The following is a 24742-nucleotide window of genomic DNA, read 5'->3' as shown; positions in this document are numbered from 1 at the left end:
TGGCAATCCAGAGGAAACAAGCCAAGTCTACCCTATCTCTCCATGTAGCTAATATCCTCTAATCCAGGCATCATTCTGCACCCATTCCAAAGCCACCACATCCTTCCTGTAATGGGGTGAGCAGAACTGTACGCAAGACTCCAAATGTGGCCTAACCAAAGTCCTATAAAGCGGCATCATCATTTCTTGACTGTTACACTCAATGACCAAGCTATGAAAACAAGCATACCATATGCCTTCTTTCCCACTCTCTGTTTGTGTTGCCACTTTCAAGCAGTTGTGAACTTGGACTCCAATTAAATCCTATAAATATTTCCATAACCAACACCATTTAATTAAATCGCTGAGTATCCAGTCTAATAGAGAGATGATGAATAATTTCAGCTATAAATTACATCAGTTACTTTAAATCTGCATGCTCAATTTCCCTCTTGTAAACACAATCTTGAAGTCCTGTTAGCCGATAATTGAACCTTGAGTAAAACTAGCCGTTACATACGCAGCATCACAAGTGGACGCATGTTACTTCAAGCTTCTGCTATTTATTAAATGTATTATCAGCAAAAGCACGAGTCAACTTTCCTGTCAAGCGGTGGAACAGGAAGGAAAGGATCCACGAGGCATTCCAGATTTAAAACTTGGTGACTTCTTCCAAAACCAAACTAGATATTAATTCAGCACATTACCCCGGCTTCTGTCGAGGGTACAACCAGCTGAGCGGCCCATGGATAGGAAAATTAAAAACTAGATCCACCCAAACAAAAACTTAAGAGCCAGCATTGGCAGTGAGTCGCAAACTGAGCGGGGAGGTTCTGCAGGAAGTGCAAGTACACAGCCTACAGCTCAAGCAGCCAAGGAATGTGGTGACAGCCTGGTCACAAGACGGAACAACGCATCATTCCCACAGCTGATGGAGCAGATTCAAACCTTGTCAAAACTGGAGTGGAAGAAAGGTTGGGCAGACTGTAGAAACAAGGAACTGCAGATGCAGGTTTATACCAAAGATGCTGGCGTGCTGGAGTAACTCAGCGGGTCAGACAGCATCTCTGAAGAAAAAGGATAGGTGATGTTTCGGGTCGGAGCGGTTCCATCGATTTAGAATTTGAAGAAGGTGTCCGACCTGAAACGTCACTTATCCTTTGTCTCCAGACCCGCTGAGTTACTCCAGCACTCTGTGGTCTATGAAAGATAGGACAAGTTTGATTATTGCCCATCAAGCTTGAGAAATGGCAAAATGATGATCAACACGTGATAAACTAAACCCCATTTCCCTTTGCCCCCTGGTTTTACGCCCCTCGTTTAGGATTGAAAGTAAATGGTAGAATAATTGGAGACAGGAACAATGTTTTTGCCAGAGGATGGTAGGGAGAAATGGAAAGATGCAGAAATGTGTGACATTCACAAAGCTCTTGACATGCACCCTAGAAGCATGACCGACCAGCAGTGACACAAAACTAGTGACACTGAAAAGCTCTTTCACAACTGACGTGGACCAATGGACCAAATGGTTTCCTTCTGCACTGCAGATTTCCTACAATTCTATGAATTTCACCAGCAGTCAAGTTCCACAAAGTCCCTGGTTATAGGATCTCACTTGCAGGAAGTTTGTTTCTACATTCAGCTGACTTGTCTTGGAATGAGATTATCAGCGTATTGCATAAGACTACAAGACAAGACAAAAATAATGAGTCCTATTTTCCAAAAAGGTAACGCTTAGATGAGTCGGCATGCTAAAACTTTGGATAGGTCTTGGCATCAGAAGGATTCAACCAAAAGATATGAACCTGAAAACTGATAAAAGATTTTTAATTTTCAGCTTCTGTTTCATTCTTCCAAAATTTGGTTTTATTTTACAAGTATTTCCCATTCATGTCGAAATAAGTCACCATCATGGGAATGGTTTCTATTCATGTTTTACTTCCAGTGACTGCATTCACAACAGCAGCTCACCAGAAGGCAGGTGTGGACAGAGAGCTTTAACCAGCCTGTACCTTTTGCAGCTGTTAACATGGTGGACGCCAGCTCACACTGCTGAGTTTCAAGGTGCCCGAGGATGAACCAACGTGGGTAGCGACTGGGATCTACCAACGCCACCAGATGTGGGTGAGAGCCGTCCGCAGCTGGAGCCATCGATTCCAGCACTGGCAACCTGAGGAAAGAACCGTGACATTATAAATGACTGCACTTCCAACACAGGATTCTACAGACAACCCCCGGCTTGTAACCAAACTCAATGATCATCAAACATTTGGACACCAGCACTCCCTCATAGGCACCCTGCTAGTCATCCCAAGTGTAACTGCTTCATCCATTTAATATTCTTTCCAAGCCAACATCGAGCACTCTATATTTTAATGTACCTTGTGCAGCACCTTGATTGAATGTCTGAACTCAGAGTAAATGCTGATCACTCATCTACTCTGCTTGTTACAACTTCAAACAGGATTTGTTTAATATGATTTTCCTTTCATAAATCTAGACTCGCCCCAGTCCTATTATTTTCCATGTATCCTGAGGCAATCTAATAATGGCAATTCTAAGAGCACTTTCCCCCCTACTCCTGATGTCAGGCTAACGGGAGCGCCATGCCAGCTTCCCCTCTCCTGCCTTCCCAAAAAGATTACATTTGCTACCTTCCAGTGTGTGCGCAACATTCCACAATCAATAGGATTCTGGACGATGACCACAAACCCATCATCTCCACAGCCTTTGCCTTCACACCCTTCGGATATAGGTCATCGCGTCCCGAGGACTTGCAGCCTTTTAATTCCATTAACTCTTCATTTTAAACAATTGCTGCTCAGAGCTGTTCATTCACTCTATCAGTGTTCACTACCTACACAAGCTTCATGTAGAGTTCTAGGCTTAGTTTACTGTCACGTGTACAGAGGTACAGTGAAAAGCTTTTGGTGCCTGCTAACCAGTCAGCGGAAAGACAAGGTGTCCGGTTTGATTTCTTCACCATTTCCTTTGCTTTATGTCAGGCTGTAAGGGAGTTGCATAAATTTAAACCAATCCCTCCCTCGTATGTACTTCTGGAAGCCCCCACTGTTTTCAGTTCTTGTCCGACTTTCCTTTATGCCTCGGTCCTCCTTTGCAAAACAGCAAAATCCTCCCATCCGCAACTTGTTACTATTTTTGGCAGCATCATCCTTTTATCTAATACTATCCCAAAACCTTCCGATTGCCACTGAACCATTTTCTTGTTTCTTTTTGCAACTACAATGCCCTGCCTGCAGACACAACTTAGTTAACAATGGGAGTGCCCAAAACAATTTTGAGCACAAACCCAAAATGATTTTCCAATTCCAGCCCCATCCTGAAGCACAAAAGCAGAAGTCAGCCGTGCTGCTTTGGAATATTTTAAAAACTAGAGCTTGCACAAAGCCATTTCCATAAACTAGCTCGATAGTCTGACCACACAGGACACGTGGGAGTCAATTTGCACATTGCAAGGTCCCACAGTGACAAATAACCAGAAAGGTTTGAGTGATTTTGGATGAGATATCGAGGCTCTGACAGTATAGCTCTTCCCAGAACTGTGTGGAAACTTGGGCTGAGGTTAACATGTTCAAGACGGGAGGTCAACAGGGTTGAATCACCAACCTTGGTCTCAAACAAGACCTGGTCATGGCTCGGTGATAGGACCAAGATTGTCCACTTACAATAAAGTCACAACTGAACTCTAGCACAACTGGATCCAAGTGCTCATTGAGAGAATACATTATTCTCTTAATTTTAGTAATAATATTGATTGTTATCCCCCAAGGTTAAATGCAGCGTTTTTGGGAATACAGTCCACTGGTCAGAGCAGCACATATAAAGCTGTAAAGAATTGTCTTGCCCAGACTAAGGAACTACTTTCTTACCCCCCCCCCCCACCCCCCCCATTGCTATTTGTCTCCTGAACCAATCACCTCTTCCACACCCCATTCCCAGAGGTGCTGCCTCACCCATTTATTCCATTATCGCATCTTTTTTTAAATAGTTCAGATACACCTTTAATTGAGATTTGTATTCATCATTGTATCTATTACCATGCATGTTGTTCACTCAGAGCTTCATGCATACAAGGAATTTCATTGCATCCCTGCGTATGACAAACTGATCTGAATCAAACACATTGATACCCTCTACTCATGTTACATGATTAAAGTTGAGGATGGAGAGACAGTTGAAAGGCATTTAAATAGTTTGTGTTGTATAATTTTTAATTCTATTAAATGTAAGTATTTCACGAGAATTCTACAGACTAATCAAGAACATATTTTGGGGGCAGCTCTGTGGAAGGTGTGTGGTTTGTTAAGGGAAGCCTCTTGGATTATTTAACTGGGTCTGTGGTCACAGAACATGTACTCAGACAGTCACGTAAGGGAACCTACGCAAGATAAGCAGCATTGTGACGTTCCATTAGAGATGTTTCCCTCGTCTCAACAGCCCACAACACTTTGGTGCGACGCCTCACACTTGCCACAGTGGATATCAAACTGGGTCACAGAGCCCCCTCTACCACGTCACACCCGGTACAGAAAGGTGTCAGGATTGCCACGTGGGAAGTGGAGGAGCAATACCTCACTGCCCAAAGTATTTAATGCTCTTTAAAAAGTATTACCAGTAAACTGATACTTGGAGACCTAGTTATGTTTATGAAATGGGGTTAGATGAACCAGCTACACCACACAGAAATGTTCCAATTCCCCCACCTATAAGAGACGTTAACTGCCCTCATGGAAAACACACCCACGTTACAGAGAATGCTCCATTTCATTAGGTGTCATTTTCCAGGCATCGTGACAGTTGTATAATCAGCTACGACTCTCAGTCTGTGAAGTGTAGAGCTTTGTTTAGTCTTAAAATATACTTGTTGGGCACAATGATTGGATGTTTAATGAGTTGAAGGCTTCCCAGAGAATTTCACTCACCTCATGGCTCTCAGAGACACTTTGTAGGCCAGATCAGGGTCATGAAGTAGGAGAGCTTTGAACAGGTATCTTGCAAAAGTGTGCATAGGAACACTTTCCCTGTGAACAACTTCACCTAGGCCACTAAATGGACCTCCTGTGGAAAACAAAGCAGCCAATGTTTAGTCTCCATCTCTGAAGGGAATAGGAAAACCGTCTAATAATTTAACAAATAATGAGATCAGCCTGTAGGGTTGCTACATCACATGAGACTATTAGTCAATTCCTGTGTCCCACAAAATCAAAACCATTACAAGGACATGACTTCCTGGGCTGGTATTGGAAGGGACGTCATTCCATTGCCATTCCTATCCAACAGTTGCCAGACCAGGAACTCTCCAGCAGGTCCAGGAACAGCTTCTTCCCTGCGGCTGTTACAGTACTCAACACTGTACCTCGATGATGGCCAATCACCCCCCACCCCCACGCCTTCCACCAGAAAAAAAAAAAACTGCACTACTATGACTGTATGCATGTAAATATATTTATTTATTGCTCATATTCGATGTCGCTCTTCTAGGGAGATGCTAACTGTATTTCATTGTCTCTGTACTGAACACTGCACTATAACAATAAAGTTTGAATCTGAATCTGAATCAGTCCCCACAGCAAAAAATACTATTGCAGACCAGCCTCTCAAATAGAACTGGCCTTTTAGACCAAGCATGAAGGCATTTACATTTACAAGAAGCGGACTCATCAAGAGATGATCTAGTGGGGAAATAATAGTGGTCAGACTTGCTGGCTCATAAGACAATTTTGAAATAATGCTATAGAAATGCAAGTCATTTTACAAAAAGATGTCACAATTTAAAGGACCAATGCCCAGAAGCTGCTGGAATTCCACTTGTAGATGGTGGCGGTAACTACACAATGATCACCTCCAGAGTTACTGACAAAGTTTAGAGTTACTTTGTGGACATCTTGCAATATTTGTACTTTTTTTCTCCCAATTACCCAGCTGAAGAAATGCCTGGTGTGACAATCAAGCCAACTTGAAGCATGAAGGCAGGTTTACAAAATTAGCTGAACTGTGCATCTAACACATCAATACACAGGGTAGAGGTCAGACCAAGATTAGATTTTCATCTAGCAAAACAAAATGAAGGTCAAGTAATGTAAATAATCAGATCACATTCTGAAGCGGTGTAAAGAACGCGTGTAAAAGTACATGCAAGATGTACTGTGCCTAACCACTCCATTTTCTGCTCTGCGCAAATGTCAGTGTGGTTTTAAGTGGGTCCGTGCTAATGCAATGGAAAGGTCGAGGCTAATCGGGGGAAAAGATCTGCTACAACACAAGCATGTGCAGCAACTCCATTTTCAGTCGGTAGCAGTAAAGGTTCCAATCTTAAAAATATCATACACCCTGCCCGTGGAGTCAAATGGCACAAAGTTCTGGCCTGGCTTACAGCCGAGTGCCAGAATCTGGAACAAAAACCCCTCTGAAATAATTCATCTAATTAGTTTCTCAATGTTGAGAGACTTGATGTGATAAAATACCAAAATACCCTGACGGGAACTTGACGCTTTAATTCTGCACTGAGCCAATAGCCATCCATAATAAGGACCTACAAACCCTTATAGAAGTGGAGAGCATCCTGCTGTCATGTTGGGATGGTTGGATGCCAGTGGTCCCACTGGGTCAGTGCTGAGACAACTATCAGGCAACCAAACCATGCTACCGTAACCAGAGAGCTGTGATCTACCTCATCGGGGACCCTTGGACCATCTGATCGGACGTTACTGGTTTTACCTTGCACTAAACGTCATTCCCTTATCATTATATAGCCACTGCAAATGGCTCAATTGTATTGTCTTTCTGCCGGCTGGTTAGCATGCAACAAAAGCTTTTCACTGTACCTCGGTACACCTGACAATAAACTAAACTGAACTGAGAAGGAGTGGCATGGATGCAGTGAAGGCTAGAGGCAATGGAAGGGACGCCTTGCCAACACATTACCCACTGCCTGACACTAGGCTTGGAAGACCAGGTGGCACTTGGAAAGTTAAATCATCATCCTCAGGACAGTCCAGGTTATTCCTTGCAATGCTCCAAAAGAAACACTAAATTGCAAAGACCCATGGCCTGGCATCAATAAATCATGTCAAAGGCACAGAAATGATACACGTGCTATAACCTGAGTAACAGAAGTGATTGTTACAACATCTGTGGAAAGAAATGATTCCGAATCACATTGCTGAAAAAGACAACATTATGCAATTGGATTGCAAAGCAGCTTTATTAAAAACTGGAAAATGTTAGTCAGTAAGTGAAATAGCTGGAAGAATCAACTCAAAATCTCAATAATTTCTCTCTCCACAGAGGATACCCTATCTGCCAAATATCTAACACCATTTTTAATTTCAGATTTTTCAGCTATCAGCCTAAGAAAATAAGCTTCTGTGCCTGATCATTAATTTCAAATGACACGAACCGGGGAAAATAGTTACATCACATGCCAAGCTCAACTCAATGCCAGCAACTGTACCATAACTGGGCAATGGAAATCCTGGCTGATCCATTGCAGCAGATTCTGACATCTATACCAGTGATTTCCCCAAACCACCTGTGCAAGGCGCTAAATGTGGAACAAACTCGACCAGAATTTAAGCATACAGCATGGAAACGGGTGCTTTGGCCCACCAACTCCACGCTAACCAGCGATCACCCTTCAACTGGTTCTTTCTTACACACCAAGGACAATTTAGAACCCAGTTAACCTACAAACATGCATGTCTTTGGTATGTGTGAGTAAAAAAAAAAGAGCACCCGGAGAAAATCCATGTAGTCACCGAAGGTACAAACTTCCTACAAATGGCTACATAGTCAGGATCAAACTGACTTCTCTGGCACTACAAGGCAGCGTCTCAACTGCTGCACCACTGGGACGCCCATATAGGAAGGGGAAACTTAGTGTACTCTGGTCCAAATCAATTTTGACCATAAGGATGCAGAAAAGCAAGGCAATTATGTGTGTCAGTTATTGTGACAGTCAAATTAAATTTCCAACTCATCTACTCGAGTTAACAGCTTGCAATGAATCGTATTTCAGTCTCAGCCTCTAGAGCTTTCCCCACAATCAGCCACTCCATTAACAGCAGCCTCAACATCATGACGTTAGGCAAGAGTGTATAGGGGGCCAAGGTTCAATGTCTTGATCACCACTAGATCTCCAGATGTCCATGGAGCAGACTTGGGCAAGATCACATCCCCATTCACCAGCAGAGAAACAGCTTGCTCATATTGCCCATGCAGACTGAAACTGGCTTGCAGCTAAGACAGAAGTGCAATGTGCACGAAGCAGCTTGAGATCAGATTCCAACCTTGAGCAATATGGCGGGGAGCAAATATTAAAACGTCTTTAAAACCTTTTTTACCTTCCAGCAATAAGACAGCTTGCTTTCGCAACACTTGAACAAGTCGTTCATCAAATTCCATTTGCGACAGCATCGACACAAGCTGTTCTTCATTCCGACACACTTTGTCCTGAGCATAGAGGCCTTCTGGCATTAACCGCTGCTGGCCTAATCCTATTAGTGCCACTTCAAGTGCAAGTGCATAGTAAGACTCTCCCGTGTTGCTACCGCCAGGAACCGGAAAGTGCTGATAGATTGGCTTCCGAATGTCGTTTATTGAATCTGGTAACAGAAAATAGCAATGAGCTAATTTACAGCTGAAACGTTTAATTATCATTCATTTTTGGGTGAAAATAGAGAAAGCCATTCACACAAATACAATTAAAGACCATGGTGTGTGTGTGTGTGTGGAAGAGTGGATGGGGAAGTAACCTCAGCAAACACTGTGTAACTTGCAGTCAAGGAGGTGCACAGTCATTACATCGCTGTGAGGATGCCACATCCCTTGAAACGCAGGACTTCTAGTCAATATGTTATTTAACACAAGCCATCTTGGACTTTCCCTGATGCAAATGTGCTCACATCAATTACATCACATGTGGACACTTGCTGGCAAATATTTCAGAACACAGAAGCTCCATTGAACATCAATACTTTTGCTTCAAACTGTAACCTTGTCATCAAAAAGGTTTGAAATAGGAACATGCCATTGAGGCATTTGGATTTACCAACTCTTTTAAAGAGATCACACTGGTCTCTCAAACACCACCTCTTGCCCCATCTTGTCCTGTATCCTTGTTCTCAAAGTTCCCCAAATCTCAGCTCTCAATGAAGTCAATGACAAATGCTCCAGCCCCCAATGTTTCACAATTCCAATCATTTACCACCCTGCCAATTTTCCCTCATGCTAACCCTTACACCCCAATTTTTAAATTGTAACTTTTGGTTCTTGATTGCAGCCAGGAACCCTGTAAATCCTCCCACTATCTTCCCCAATTAATCCGATTTTGTGCATTTCAGCCATTTTTCTAAACCAGGGGTCGGCTAAACCTACGGCCCCCGGGCCGAATGCAGCCCATAACCCAAAATCATCCGGCCCTCGTAATCATCTGGCCCGCCGAGCGCCCTCCCCGAGCGCGCGGCCGAGCTCTGGCTGTACCGTATCCTGCACAAAGCTGCCGGCACGGCCTCGCACCTTCTGTGAACACGTTTAAGAAAGAACTGCAAATGCTGGAAAAATCAAAGGTAGACAAAAATGCTGGAGAAACTCAGCGGGTGAGACATGCAAGAATTGCATGAGGCTGCCTCACCCGCTGAGTTTCTCCAGCATTATTGTCTATCTTCTGTGAACACGTGATTTGATGCCTGCCATCCGGGGCGGGATCCATGTGCACACGTGATAGATGTGGCTCACCATCCGCTCACAGACATGCGTCCCAGACCCTATGCAGAACAAGGTTGCCCACCCCCGTTCTACACCCTAGTGCAGAGGCCATGCCAACTCTTCATATGCTGGGCCTGCTACCCAAGGAAGCAGTCTTCAGATACAAGATCGACACATAAAGCTTGAGGAACTCAGCGGGTCAGACAGTATCTCTGAAGAAAAGGAATAGGTGATGTTTCGAGTCGAGACCCTTCTTCAGATCTTCTTGCTCAAATGCACGGATATTCCTTTAAGAGGAATAAACCCCAAATTAAACCAATACTCCAGGTGTGGTCTCAGTTCTACTAAAACACTACAAGTTGTCTCCTTGTATGGAATCAAGAGTTGCAGGGAGCGGGACCTTGTTATAGCGGCTGTTATACTAATGAGATAACAATAAGCATTAAAACATTCCAAAAATGCCCAAAACATCTCCACTACAAATTAATAAGCCCAGCAAAATATTCACCAAAAAAAACTGCATTTTTTCCCACCTAGGAATAATCAGATTTAGATCCCAATTCCTTAAGGCACCATAAAATCTGCTGTACCTATCCCCATGAAATATTCATAGGAAAGCTTTATGCCGATAGATTTTATAATTTACATATTCAGCTTTGCCTTTGTTCCATTAATGAGCTGCAAGGACAATAGTTGACATGGCCACTGATAACTATCTGATTTATGAAGTGAACAGACGTTACCGCAACGATTTGGAAAACCTTAAATTACTTCAATTACATTTAGATGTGTGATACAATGCCAATCCCATTCACTGGGTCTAGCAACATTATGTCCGTTGCCAATGTTATTTGCTATTAAAAAAAACAATACCTAGTTCTCAGTTTTGTGAATAATTTGATCAGTTACAGCAGACCTATTGGTGCCCCTCGCACAAGGTTGCATTGGGTGGTGCATGTCTCAACACGGCTCCATCATAAGCAGGATGCACTTGCTCCAGTTCACAGCCTCCCTCCAACCTACAACAGGATCATCTGCAACATCGCACTTACTGCCGTGGCTTCAAGCAGATGACAGCGCAGGTCATGGGCTGAAGCCGACATCTTCAACTCCGAGGACTGAGCATTTACCTGTGAATAACACCGAGCTCTCATCATCCATTTTACAAGCCTCTAGCAACGTTCTGCACAAGCACCCGATCGGATCCAGAGGATGTCCAACCCAGCCTTCCTGATTGGCAATGGCGGTTACACCTTTCTGTAATAGCTCTGGAGAAAAATATACCAGCTATTAAAATCAATTATTTTACATGCAATTCTTCATTCCAGAAGAGCAACTCATTAAAAAAGTATTTTAAAACTATATTATTAACTTTGGACTTGAATCACACAAAATGGTGCCAGAAATGTGGTGATTCGTGCCTCATTAATTACGATTGCACCCATGTAGAGCAAGATCTTTACTGAACAGCATGTAAAGGAATTTCACTGTATCTAGGTACATGCGGCAATAAAGTACAATTGAACCTCAAGTTCCACATGACAAAATCAGCTATGTAGTCCAGCTTCTAAAAATCCTTAAAGCCTGTTACTCATCTCAATACATAACAAGGTTTACTCAATTTCCTTCAACAGTAATGTAACAATTTGATGAAATGACCAAACCAAGAATATTTTCCCCAATAAGCAGGCAGGTGATGATTTTAATCGGTACTTTGAACCAAGAAAGAAAATGTATTAATTTTGTAGCCTGGGGTCTTTTCACGTTTGTTTGCGAATGTGCAACCCATTGCTCTCACCACCTTGTGGCCACCTTACCCTTCTTCTGATGCTTGTATGTTTCCAATTGACGTCTTTTCTGCAACCGGACGGTATTAACAATTGCCACCGCCAAGCGAAGGGATTCCCTGGGGTATCCATGCGATCTCAGCGCATCAACTCGAGCACAAGCAGTCGGAACATGCTCTGTGGAATCACATTGCCAGCAATGGAATTAATTACATCTCAGAGTTATTTGTTATTCGACTTATAATACAAACCATAAACATCTAGCTACACTAAGAATATAAACATTGGGAAAGGGGACAAGGGGATGAAAGATGGAAAACTAAGACTGTTTCCTCCATGCAATGGAAGCTTACGTCTGATACGGAATACAGCTGCTATCTAGAAGAAGACGCCTGCATTAATCATGTGTAAATGGAACTGCAAAGTCAAAAGCTGAATAACTGTACCGAACTACAGGGCAGGAGCTGACCACTAAAATATGGCCGTTTAAATTCATCATGCCACAGAGCTGCTGCACTGCACATTAGGAATGCAGATTGGGAGCTGCCATGCTTAGGACCCGTGCAACAATGATCCATTAGCAGATAAGACATTTTTAAACAGGCTGCCAATGGGAACTGCATAAAGGGCATTAGCTGTGACAGAGTTGACTGAGATTCAGGAGAATAAGCAGCTAGAAAATACAAGTATCTTGCATTGAATGTAATAATTTATTCTGCCTACTTTAAGAGGTAACAGAGTGCTCTGTAAGGTCAAGGCCAATGTAAGGCAACAAACGGAATCTCTGTGCAGTCACAGATGTTTTATTTTGCTTATGGGTCAACTACCAATTTGACAGTCTGGCAGATCCTTGCCAAGGGGATGAGAGAAAGGAACTGGCTGTTTATGATTCAGTCGACTGACGTATAGGAGGCGGCATTGCGCATGAAGTGACCCTGGTGGTACACTAACTACCCATAGATATACCACATTTCTTTACTCAAAGCAATAACCCACTATTTCTTCAGAAATTAATTCCCTTTGGGACAATAAGACAATAATAATTCTGTACTCTAATTCCACCCAGTGCACTCTATCTTGGTTTGATTGTATATGGGTAGACTATTATCAGATTTAATTGGATAGTATACAAACATTTTTCACTGCACCACAGTACATGTCACAATACACCCCAACATAGTTAACTGTCAATTGTTATTTACACGCCCTTAGCATCAAACATCTTCAGTCGAGTGTAAAGCAAGCAATTTAACTTTTCCAGTGCAACTGCCTTTGTACAAGGCCAAGAGAGGATTTGACATGGTAAACCTGCCATGTAACACAGCACAGTGAAGCAGCAGTAGGCAGAGTTGCTGCCTTACAACACCAGACCCCGCCTGTACAGAGTGTGTACAGTCTCCGTGACCATGTGGGTTGTCCCCAGGTACTTTGGTTTCCTCCCACATTTCAAAGGTGTGTAGGTTTGTGCCCTAGTGTGAAGGATAGAACTGGTGCGTGGGTGATCGTTGGTTGGTGTGGACTCAGCAGGCTAAAGGGTCTGTTTCCACGCTGTATCTCCAAACTAAACACCACAGATGAGCTCAAACACAATTTATTGCAAGTCAACAAGTCGTGTACATACCCAGCCAGAGGGGCCGTCCCTGGGAGTCAAACAGAGAACGGTCTCCATCACCCCACTGGTTTGTATAGTTGTCACTGCTGATAATTTTGCGAAGGTGGCAGTCTTTCCAGTCCAGGCCGCAGGCTTCTATTGCACGCACAAACACAGTTCGCCGCAACCCTAGCAGCAAAGAAAGATTTATTTCTCAGGCTGCATTGGTGTGGAATTTCATTAAACACATGCTGTATGCAAACCAAAAACACTTGATTCCAAAGACAAACACTACTGAGACCACAAGTGTGCCTGAAACAGTGCAGCACAAGATTCTCCTCTAATAACCAAGTATTCAATACAATTTATGATGCCAGCCCATAGATCTCTCCAGCTATTACACTGTCCCTCCAACAGCAAATGGATATGGCAGCTATCTAGCTGAATTCAGAATCAAAGCCATCATGTGCAAGCCCTCAGGCTCGCCCCCAAAGAGTGGCTTTCTTGGGAAAAGCAGGAGGGGGTAGAAATAGGAGTGCCAGGTTGATATTAAAACTGCAGCATTCCACAGTCTGCTTGCTGGAACCATGGGGAAACTTCAACATTTGCACAGGATTGTTTCGTAAGAGCTACCTGCTAATATACTTTGAGGGAGGAGATCCACATGCTGCTTGGAAACTGGTTTCCAAGCGGAGTTCCGGTTTTCAACCAAGAACTAGATGTTCCTAAATTGAATGCCTCAGCTGATAAAATATTGAAATATTTGATAAATACCAACCTGTGCCCTACCACGCCTTCCTGTGATTCATAAATACGTAAACACTAATTTAACTTGTTCTGTCCAGTCCACTAACAACTTGTGCTGCCACTTAGTGGGATTGTATATTGCAGGCAAGTCACACTGCTGTGGGCCTCTGGCTCCAGTCTGGAGTCGAGACAGCTACATGTGGTACAGTGCACTTCCCAGGGAGCTGGCCTGTATGGACCTGCAAGTAGCAGGTATTTTTTCCTGCACTCCAAGCCTATCTTGCAGCGGAGGTGGAGGGCAGAGTCATTTCACAAAACCACCCTCACTGGAAGCTGTTCCACAATATCAATCAAGCAGGTTTCGACAGAGCAGAACTAACTGCATTTTTATTGTATTTAGCAATCTCAACCATCCACAGCTACGAATCAGGTTACTTTGAGCTCAAACTATAATCATGAGAGAGTGGTAGCAAAGGTCAAACATTTTCTCGCAGAGATTATCTTTAAATAAAGAGCCTTCTGTTGCCACTCGAAGATTTAAAGAGCCTTTGCTTTGTGCTAGGAATTTTTGGTTACAAGATTCAACAGCAGTAACTCAGTTTCTTCACAAAACACACTTGAGTGAAAAGGTGGGATCCTCACATTCAAGCCAGGCTGAACGCCGACCTTGTGGCTGTGCAGGAGCATGAAGCTCAGAGAAAAGACACTACACCATGCATCAGTTAGTTCTCAGCCTAAACCATCTCCCCAGCACACTTCCAATCTCAACCCAGTAATCCTGTACAAGAACAAAGTTATTTGACCTGCTGCCTAAAAGGTCAGTAACTCAACCACACAATAATGCACCATGCCCTCTTCTGAAAGCATAGCTAACTCCAAAATGTTCTGAAGATAGACGCAAAATGTTGGTGTAACTCAGCGGGAAAGGCAGCATCCCTGGAGAGAAGGAATGGGTGACGTTTCAGGTCAAGTCCATTCTTCAGACTGGGTTCTGTGTACTAAAATGTCTCTGGGTTCAAAGATGTTTTGTGTACTGTACTTGCACTACCCTGTAGGGGAATCCCAACTAAAAGCTCAAAATGCACTCCATGTTCATAGCCCTGAGTTGATGTTTCCTACTATCACATCTATGAAAGAGTTAAGATGTCCAAACGTTGACAGGGCAGCAGAGTGTACAGGTGCAATGCTGCACTTGATACAGATGCAACACTACACTAGATACAGTGACCACCTCACTACACAGTTCAAGCATCAGAAAGCCCAAGAGCAGTTCATGCAAAGCGAATGATCAGAGTGGTAACATGACCACGGAACAGTCACAGGGAAACCACCTGGACCCAGGTCAATAATACTTCCACATCAGAACAGCTCACCTTTACCTATTAAAGATATCTGCACGAAAAAAACAATAATGCACAGCTGGGGCAGACACTGGGTGGGAAGGGCAGCTTAAAGTCTAGAGTCCATGGTTCTCAGCCCCAACTCAGTCCTGGAAGACAGCTATCATCACCCATGCTCCATATCACACAAACACCACCCCCTAACTGTGGTCAGCAAGTGGAATATTTGATAGCCAAGGCCACAACTCAAAGGAACATTTCATCAGCATCCTCTATGACAAGTCTTGTTTGAATAAAACAACATTTCAGAGGGGCGAAAGTCATTTTTTCCAATTACTGTTACAATGGAAGGCAAATAGGAAGCTACAACAAAAACAGCGACGGTATTATTCTGGAAAGTTCCAATACAGCATGCCAAGTACCTTGGTTTCGATTTGAGTTGTGTTGTAGACCAGCTGTGATACTCAGAGTTTCGCTGACATGATTGCCATAGTTACCATCTTCTTGTGGGCAGACATCCATGTTGTTCCACTTCTTCAGAAGCTCGACCCAGCCTGCTTTCTCATCTTGCTTACAATGAGGGTTTAGCACGACACACACCCAGAGAGCACCTGAGGGAGAGAGAGAAGCCACCTATTAACGTGACTGCAATAAAGCTGAACCACTTTGGTGGTGCTGTGTAAACAATAGAGCAAGCACAGTGTGTTACCTCGGGGGAAGTCTGTGCTGGCCTGGAACCTGGCCTGCTGGTTTTCTCAGCTGTTTATTGACATTAAAGAGAAATTTAAACCAGCTAACTACACTAGCACTCACTAACCCCACATCCATTCATGTGACATGCACCTTTTAAAAGAGTAAAGGAAAGGGGTGTGGGGAAAAGATTTTCCATCCAGTGCAAAAGAACCTGATATGGTTAGCATGGTGTGTGACTGGAACACTCACATTTCTGTCCCCACACCCAGCACCACATTGCTGCAGTCCAGAATAGTTCAATGACAACACGTGAATCACACTCAATATTGCAACACAAAGAGACACCAATAGTGCTCTTGTGGTGTTTCGAGATCGAACTGGTTGAGAAAGATGTGATTTGACACTATTTAGAGTTGCCAGAGACCTTAAGCAGTGCCAAATTTAATCTGGCTTTGTGTATGCATCAACTTAGATTGTTCACGCAAAACAAAACTAGACATAGACTATAAAAGCTTCCAGTACTGATGAAAGCTCATTGATGCAAAACATTAGCAGTTTTTCTACCGTTTAATTGCTTAAGCTTCATTTGCTTCCGACAATGTTGCCCAAATTTCCCCTTCCAACTACCAACCTCATACCAAAGTAACAGGGGAGTTTCCAAGCTCTATGTTTGGTACAGACTCACACATGCTCATTCCCAGGCTCACCAATCTGTTCCTGGGAGGTTGAGAATGAGATCTGAACACCAACAGAATAGCAGGCTCTGTTCAACCTCCGCAGGGCAGAATCAACCTTCATATTATATCAGATCTGACACAACTAGCCTAGATGCAGCAATAGATGATGCCTAAGATAGCCACAAAAAGCTGGAATAACGCAGGACAGGCAGCATCTCTGGAGAGAATGAATGGGAGACGTTTCAGGTCGAGATCCTTCTTCAAGCATACATTATGCCTGATAAATACTGTGGTGCATAATACTCAAAGCTGCGATTACACATGAACTATGACTTTAAACCCTCAAAACGTATTAGTACAGATACTTCAAAACAAATCTTTAACAGAATCCATTTTGAAGCAGTTTTCAGATACATTTAACCTCATTTTGCCTTACAAATAACATTAGCAAAACACTTCTATTTAACTCCAATAGAGAATTGGCTTCTTTTAAATTCACAATGGTTCAATGCAACTTGACTGTCATGTTTTGACATTGAGACACAAGAAACTGCAGATGCTGGTCGACAAAGAAATGTGCTCGAGTAACTCAGCAGATCCAGCCGTATCTCTGAAGGAAGGTACACAAAATTGCTGGAGGAACTCAGCGGGTGCAGCAGCATCTATGGAGCGAAGGAAATAGGCGACGTTTCGGGCCGAAACCCTTCTTCAGACTGATGGGGGGTGGGGAAAGAAAGAAGGAAAAAGGGAGGAGGAGGAGCCCGAGGGCGGGCGGATGGGAGGGTGGGAGGAGACAGCTAGAGGGTGAAGGAAGGGGAGGGGACAGCACAGGCTAGCCAAATTGGGGGAATTCAATGTTGATGCCATAAGGGCGCAAGGACCCCAGACGGAATATGAGGTGCTGTTCCTCCAATTTTCGCTGTTGCTCACTCTGGCAATGGAGGAGACCCAGGACAGAGAGGTCGGATTGGGAATGGGAGGGGGAGTTGAAGTGCTGAGCCACCGGGAGGTCAGGTAGGTTAAGGCGGACTGAGCGGAGGTGTTCGGCGAAACGGTCGCCCAACCTACGCTTGGTCTCACCGATGTAAATTAGCTGACATCTAGAGCAGCGGATGCAGTAGATGAGGTTGGAGGAGATACAGGTGAACCTTTGTCGCACCTGGAACGACTGCTTGGGACCTTGAATGGAGTCGAGGGGGGAGGTGAAGGGACAGGTGTTGCATTTCTTGCGGTTGCAACGGAAAGTGCCCGGGGAGGGGGTGGTGCGGGAGGGAAGGGAAGAATTGACGAGGGAGTTGCGGAGGGAGCGGTCTTTGCGGAAGGCAGACATGGGGGGAGATGGGAAGATGTGGCGAGTGGTGGGGTCACGTTGGAGGTGGCGGAAATGGCGGAGGATTATGTGTTGTATTTGCCGGCTGGTGGGGTGGATATGGATAGGTGACATTATGGCAAGGACCTTCTTGGGATTGATGGTAACAGGGAGAGAAAGCTTGAACAGAGGTGGGGACAAGCCTGGCAAGTGTTAGTTGGATACAGGCAAGGTGAGTTGATTGGTAGATGGGTAGACAAAGGCTCCAGTGAAAATTGAGATGTAAGGTAATTGAAATGTGAAGGAAGAGGTTGGGATGTAGGTAGTAGGAGATGGAGAAAAGGGGGCAGGATAATGGAAGAAATTAATGCGCACCAGAATGGGGCATAGGGAAGACTGTGCACAACATGAACCAAAAGTGCTTAAAATTATGTTCTTTCTGTTCCAATCATCTGTTTAACACTGAACCACACTGTTAATTGGAATATACCGTAACAGGGAAAATGCATAACCACCACCAAATCTAGTATCCGTACATTTACAGATGATTTTCACATTAACTTATCAATGGGATATCAATTAAAAACCTTTGAGCTGCACCTATCGTAAGTAGGGATGGGAAGCTGGAGGGAGTTGCAGAAACAGGAAGTGGGCCAAGTGAATGCCAGCGCTGACATCATTGGCCTGTTGTGTTACTGAGACTTTATGTACATTATCCCATATCCCTTCATGCCGTTGAACAGAAATTCATGCAAGATTTCAAAACACTTGTTTATAGACTTGTAAACCTTTACACTCACCCTACCGACCCAACAAACACAAGCACTGATAGTCAAAGGTGAAATATTCACCAACACAAACAATTTGAAATTTGAAAGGAATTCAAAATGGACTACGGTTTGAAACCAAGGCTCTCCAAACACAAGTCACCGACACAGCTCGACAGCAGGCTATGTAAATACGTCTGGTTTGCTAATCTCCTGTGCTGGCTGGGAACAGAGCATGGCATTCCCATACTGGGTGCGGACAAGAGGAGAGGAACATCACAGGGAACAGCATAGAAATACCATCATCCCTGGTTCAAACTCCACCCACCTTTCAAGAGATAACACCGACTGCTACCACAAAAGCAAACTAGTGACAGGATAAAGGGAACAAGCTCACTTCACTATTACATATTCAAAACTTCACTATTTTTATCTCCAGATTTGGCTGCTGAAACTGGCTGTGTAGGGTATTAATGCAAATATTAGATTTAGCTGTTAATCATCTCAATAGTTGTTAAAAAATACATATTAAGTATATTCAAAACTGTAGGGCTGTCTCCTTTTCCATTTTGCTTCCTTCCAAAACATGCAGGAGAATCATTGCATTAACTATATAATGCCCATTAAATCTCACTAATTTATCAATTAAATGCTTTGCCCAAATGACAGATTTTAATGTTTGTACCAAATTTCTGCTCTGGAGTATTTGCTGAAGGTTTACTCGTTTATTTGCTTTATTCAATCAGGTTAAGGCCTCTAAATGTCCCACCAGAGCGCCTCTCTTCCTCCCCTCTCCCCCACCGGGACCATTTGGATTTATAGCCTTAATAATCTACAGGCCCAATTCTTCAATTCACCAAGGCTTCAGAATACCACAACAGACCAATGATACCAATACCCCATGAATTGATTGCTATTCTTCCTACACCGGTCTTTCATCTGCTATCTCAATGACCCTGCACCAATTTACATGCAACTGGTAACCCGTAACTTGAGTTAGATCAAGATTGGGTCACACCATCACTCGTGTCCAGGTATAGCAAGGAGCTGAGAACACGTGACTGCGCCAACGCAGAAAATGACTAATAGATTTCTTCTCCACCTCCTCTGTACGCCGCACATTCCTCTCCTGCTCCTGGATATCACCCTTAACCCCACACAGTCAATAAAACTTTCAGCATCCATACTCCCTGCTACAGGAAACATTTAAACCACTAGCTACTGTCCTGTAACTTTACAAAGTAACTATACATTCCTTTTTATTCTTTGTTGGAACTTAGTGGAAGGGGACAAGTTTAACAAGACCAATGAAATGAGTAAAAGCTGAATCTAATCCTTGCTTTAATACCCAACAGTGCCAGTTTCAGCAGACAATTCTGGACAGAAAAGTCTATGACATAGACCTATAGTCTCTGTAAATTAAACAAAGATATGAGACTAGATCGACATGGGAATCATCCAATCACTCCTGCTCTCCTTGATTAACATTGCCACTATATGCAGTTAAGATTTCGTTGTGTAAACCATATACAAACACGATTTATCCTGCCAGGTATAGCTTTATCACTGACTTGGCCATGCCAGCTGCTGGGCATCCTTGTGAAAATGAGAACCAGTTTAACATTCAACTTTGAGAAAGATGGATGACAGCAGAAAACCAGACACGTACTGGCATCTGATCATTCCTGATGAAGAACCCAAGGTGCAATTAATGAAACAGCAAGTCACATACTGAGATAGCAAATGCTGCCCTATATTGGTACATTGGTCTCTGCAATGCAGAGGAAGCTTACACAAGCACAAACTGAAGCTGGCACTCGATTCCCATACACGGAAAACAATCCAGTCTTACACCTACAATTCTGTTTTGCCTTAAGATTCCTTTACAACTAACTAAATAATTAAAACAGTCTGTTTTATGCCCATTTAAGCATCTGGTTTAATGATCCTTGCAATTATTAATCAACAAATAAATTATTTAAAATCATTGATGGAAGGCTTTCTACCCAAAATAACTAATTACCTTTCTGCAGATGCTGCCCAAGCTACCAAATATTTCCTGCATTCTGTTTTTAATTGAATTCAATATCCACATTACATAAATATGGATATTGAAGGTGCTATGTTTTGACACTGGACGCATGCCCATTTGACGTGTACAATTGAATGAAAAATATTAAATAGACATTACCTTCAAAATATTCACACTTGGCTACAGCTGATGCTATCACACATTACCACAGGTTTGATTCATATGTTCAAGACAATTGGAGTTAAACTTCCCTCAAGGCCCAATGAGGTGGCCAAACAGTACACTGCAGATGTTAGGGGCTGCTGCATTGCGACCGACATGTGCTCCATCACTAATGCCACTGATTCAAAGTTGTTGATATTGGTAAACCTCAAGATTCCCATGGTATTCGAGCAGGTGCCATACATCAATAATCATTCACTATCATGCCATAGTGCTTAACAATGAAAGATGATTTTTATTCATGATTAATGCTACAAGGGATTATTTCTCACTGATTTATTAAGTTTTCTAAATTAATATTTTAATTCTTACACTTCCATCCCCAATCCTGCAAACGGTTCCAAAGTCCTAATAGTTGGTAGCATGTGTTAGCCTAAAAGGTCAATTTGAAATATTAGCAATGTTCTTTCTTGCTGCTGGAGCTGCTCATTCCAAGTTAGTGCTTGCTCAGCCAGTACAGTGGCGGCCAAATCAAAGAATTAATTGGAAAAACAAAATCTTTGCTAACTGGCTGGCCAAATTTAAAACTCTGTTCACATCCAGTACCTAAAATAATTTCATGCCTGCTCCAGTTAATCCAATAAAAACATTAATTGTCAGACAGATTCATCCTCAAAATGCAAAACACGTAGAAGCTGTTGAGCAAAATCTTAAACTAATCAAAAAAATTGCAAGAGCCATAGGAAATTGCATTAAAAAGGAGATACAAGAATCTGCAGATACTGGTTTGATTGACACAAAGTGCTGGATTAACTCAGTGGGTCATCTTCGCCCGGCCTGCTGAGTTACTGCAGCAGTCTTCTTTTGGTAAAACCTGCATGCTTATTATGAAGTGCAGCCATTACCTAACTCATCCCACAGTTCTCGGCATTTATCCGTCATGCCCGTGCCCTGTTGCCGCCAGAGAGAGAGCCGTGGGTCTTCCATAAACTGCTCAGTCATCAGTGTCAACATTCGAGCGCCGTTGGAATCCCGCATCCTGAGCATCTCCCGCACCTGTGGGACAACAAACTGGCCGTTGAAACATGCAAACAGCTACGCTGCAAAAAGCCTTCACCATCAACAACAGGCACATGTAATTAGCTATTTGCTACTGAATCACCAGAATGCCACAAGGGTAAATTAAACATGTATGCAGCATCCTTGCATGGTTGATGTGGAACTTGATAAATCAGGATGTGCCTCAGGTTGAGAGCCCCATTGGATAAATAAGCCGATCATTAAAAGTGGGGCTGTGATAATGAAGGTTGGAAGACTTGAGGGAGAACCCAACACTTAAGTACACCTAATAGGAATGAAACTCCATCACTCGTTGCCTATATCACCCAAGGTGGCAGAGGCTTGTCAATGCATGTTGGACCATGCACATCAATGCCTTCAATCAAAATCTGGCTTTCAAAAGAAAATGCAAAACACATTATAAAAACAAAGGCTTCATTAAATTTCAAAGTCGGCAAATGGCCATGTAAACTTCAGTCACCACATAAAGACACCAACGTCAATATCACCGCTGTTCCTTCACATCAATCATTAGCATTGCTGAAAAGTACCAAGGGCTTTGAAGAATAAAATATAGGGACAAAATCAATGAGTTCTATTCCTGCAGAACAGTAGGGTTTGGAGATGAGAAGGCCTTACCTTGGCAAACATGGAATGCAGCTGCTTGCTTGCTCCGTAGTAGCCACTGATGGACAGCAGCACCTTCACCTGTTCCTGTACCTGCTGTTCATCCAGGTGCCAGCAGTTCACATCATCAATGCTCGCACCAGCAGTGGGATCAGGAGCACCTGCATGAAACATGAACATCCTCATACTCATGCTCACTTGAAACAGAAGATGTATTGGCACAGGGGGCACAGTGGTAGAGTTGCTGCCTCACAGCGCCAGACACCCAGGATTGATCCTGACTCGCGGGTGGTCAAATGCTCATCATACATTAACCCAATCATCCCCGGGATCATTCTCATAAACCATCTCTGGACCATCTCCAACACCAGCACATCTCTCCTCACCAAACCTGCTCGCAATACTCCAGATTTGACCAGTGCCTTAAAATCTCAGCATTATATCTCTCTTATATTCTAGTCCTCTTGAAATAAATGCTAACATTACATTTGCCTTCCTTACTACTGATTCAACTTGCAAATTAACCTTTTAGGAATCCTGCACCAACATTCCCAAATCCCCTTGCACCTCCAATTTCCGAATCCTCTCCACATTTAGAAAATAGTCTATGCCTTGATTCCTACTAACAAAGTGCATGACTGCACACTTTGCTATCCATATTCCATCTGCCACTTTGCACTCTCCCAACCTGTCCAAGTCCTTCTGCAGATACCCTGCTTCCTACCTGCCCCTCCAACAGTTTGGCTTTTGCTCAATATTCTAGCATCATCATGCGTCCATCAGACATTAATCTAGTCTCTGCTGACTAACAAGGTAGGTGATTAAAAACTCAAGAGACTATTCAAAATAATTTCTCAGTCTGCTTTCCAAGTTTCCTCTTCCTGGAAATAAAACTGACTGTCCTCTATGGGTCATTATTCCAGAATAATGGCTACATTCACCTCTTCATTCACTATTTCAATGTAACAATGACATTTTCAACACAGGGAATGATTTAACTAACTTCCAATAGTACTCAGTACACAATGAACCTCAGGCCATTTGGGCCATCTGTACTGGGCCATGTTTATGCCCATTGCAAGCCATCTTCTCTCTATTACATCTAACTTCATTTTATTCTTTATTTCTTATTTATTCAGTGTCCCCAATAGTGCATTTATGGACACACTCCATGTACTTTAAGTTATGGCATCCATAATAATTCAACAAAACAATTTTGTAAGTGTAATTCCACAGTTTACATGGCTTTGAGAAAATGTGATAAGGAATTGGTCCAACCATTTTCTCTGGAGCCAGGAGACAAACGTCCCAGGATACCCCAAACTTGCAACATCTTGTTGCAAATAAGACAAAGATATAGTATTTTGAATTCTTATCCCAGTTCAAGGTAGAAGTAACCTGACCAATAACATGACCTGCCCACTCCCCCCAGTGATGCTGCCTGACGTGCCGAGTTCCTAGAGTACATTGGTCTTTGTTTTACTTAAGGAAGGTTTAACCATAAGATATGAGATCTTACTGAATTTCAGGCATGAAATGAGAAAATATTTTTAGGTATCCCAATCTAAAAATAAATTTCTCATCTGGAAGAGCAAAGGCAGATAAAGAAACACCCAGAAAGTGAAACAGAGGGTGCATTATAATGATAATGAGCTTACTGTGAAACACAGATGTCTAAAGAGTTTTAACAGCTAAAGATAACCTATAAATTACTAATTTGCATTAAAACAGACTTTGTGTGAATACAAGTTATGACATTTTAATCTAAAACTAACCTGGGGTAAAGTACATGAACAATACCGCCTTGATCCTTACCATGCACTTGATTAATTTCAGAACAGGAAGATAGAATTTCGTCAGCCAGTTTCTGTGCCGTGGGAAGAACCTCTGTGTGATGGGCCGTGATGAGGTACTGCACAAATTTCTGTAGCTGATCCCGATTCATTTGTGACAATGTCTCTGAGATGGGGAGGCGTAGTTCCACCTGCTGAGCTTTCCGGATACGGTACAGGGAGAGTGCCACGACGTGACCACAGTAGAAGATGTCCTTGTTACCACAGCCACATGTCACTGAGGTAATTTTGCAACGGTCAAAGCTGATGGCGACTTTGTAAGTTTTCTCGGGTTCACCCTGGCTGGCTAGCTCTGTCACAGTTCCACTCAAATGAAATCCTGAGGGGGGCGGGGGGGGGGGGGAGAAAAAATAAAAGATTTATTAAAGCAGCTTTCAAATCAGCACTCTCACT

At 43.0% G+C, this 24742-nt stretch overlaps 1 protein-coding gene across 1 annotated transcript in view; it reads right to left on the bottom strand.

The window, feature by feature from the left end:
* Nucleotides 1-24742, bottom strand: part of zswim4 (zinc finger SWIM-type containing 4) — a 66368-nt gene that overhangs the window by 6584 nt on the left and 35042 nt on the right. The window contains exons 3-12 of the mRNA XM_033012262.1: nucleotides 24312-24668; nucleotides 22509-22657; nucleotides 21716-21866; nucleotides 15593-15781; nucleotides 13114-13272; nucleotides 11523-11669; nucleotides 10836-10973; nucleotides 8343-8603; nucleotides 4923-5058; nucleotides 1992-2149 (exon numbers count right to left, since the gene is read on the bottom strand). Coding sequence (XP_032868153.1) covers nucleotides 1992-2149; nucleotides 4923-5058; nucleotides 8343-8603; nucleotides 10836-10973; nucleotides 11523-11669; nucleotides 13114-13272; nucleotides 15593-15781; nucleotides 21716-21866; nucleotides 22509-22657; nucleotides 24312-24668 — 1845 coding nt within the window. The remainder of the gene's footprint in view (nucleotides 1-1991; nucleotides 2150-4922; nucleotides 5059-8342; nucleotides 8604-10835; nucleotides 10974-11522; nucleotides 11670-13113; nucleotides 13273-15592; nucleotides 15782-21715; nucleotides 21867-22508; nucleotides 22658-24311; nucleotides 24669-24742) is intronic.

This window comes from Amblyraja radiata, chromosome 35 (assembly GCF_010909765.2).
Source record: "Amblyraja radiata isolate CabotCenter1 chromosome 35, sAmbRad1.1.pri, whole genome shotgun sequence".
NCBI lineage: Eukaryota > Metazoa > Chordata > Chondrichthyes > Rajiformes > Rajidae > Amblyraja > Amblyraja radiata.
The sequence above is the reverse complement of the archived record's forward strand: the minus strand, read 5'-3'. Positions and strand labels throughout refer to the sequence as shown.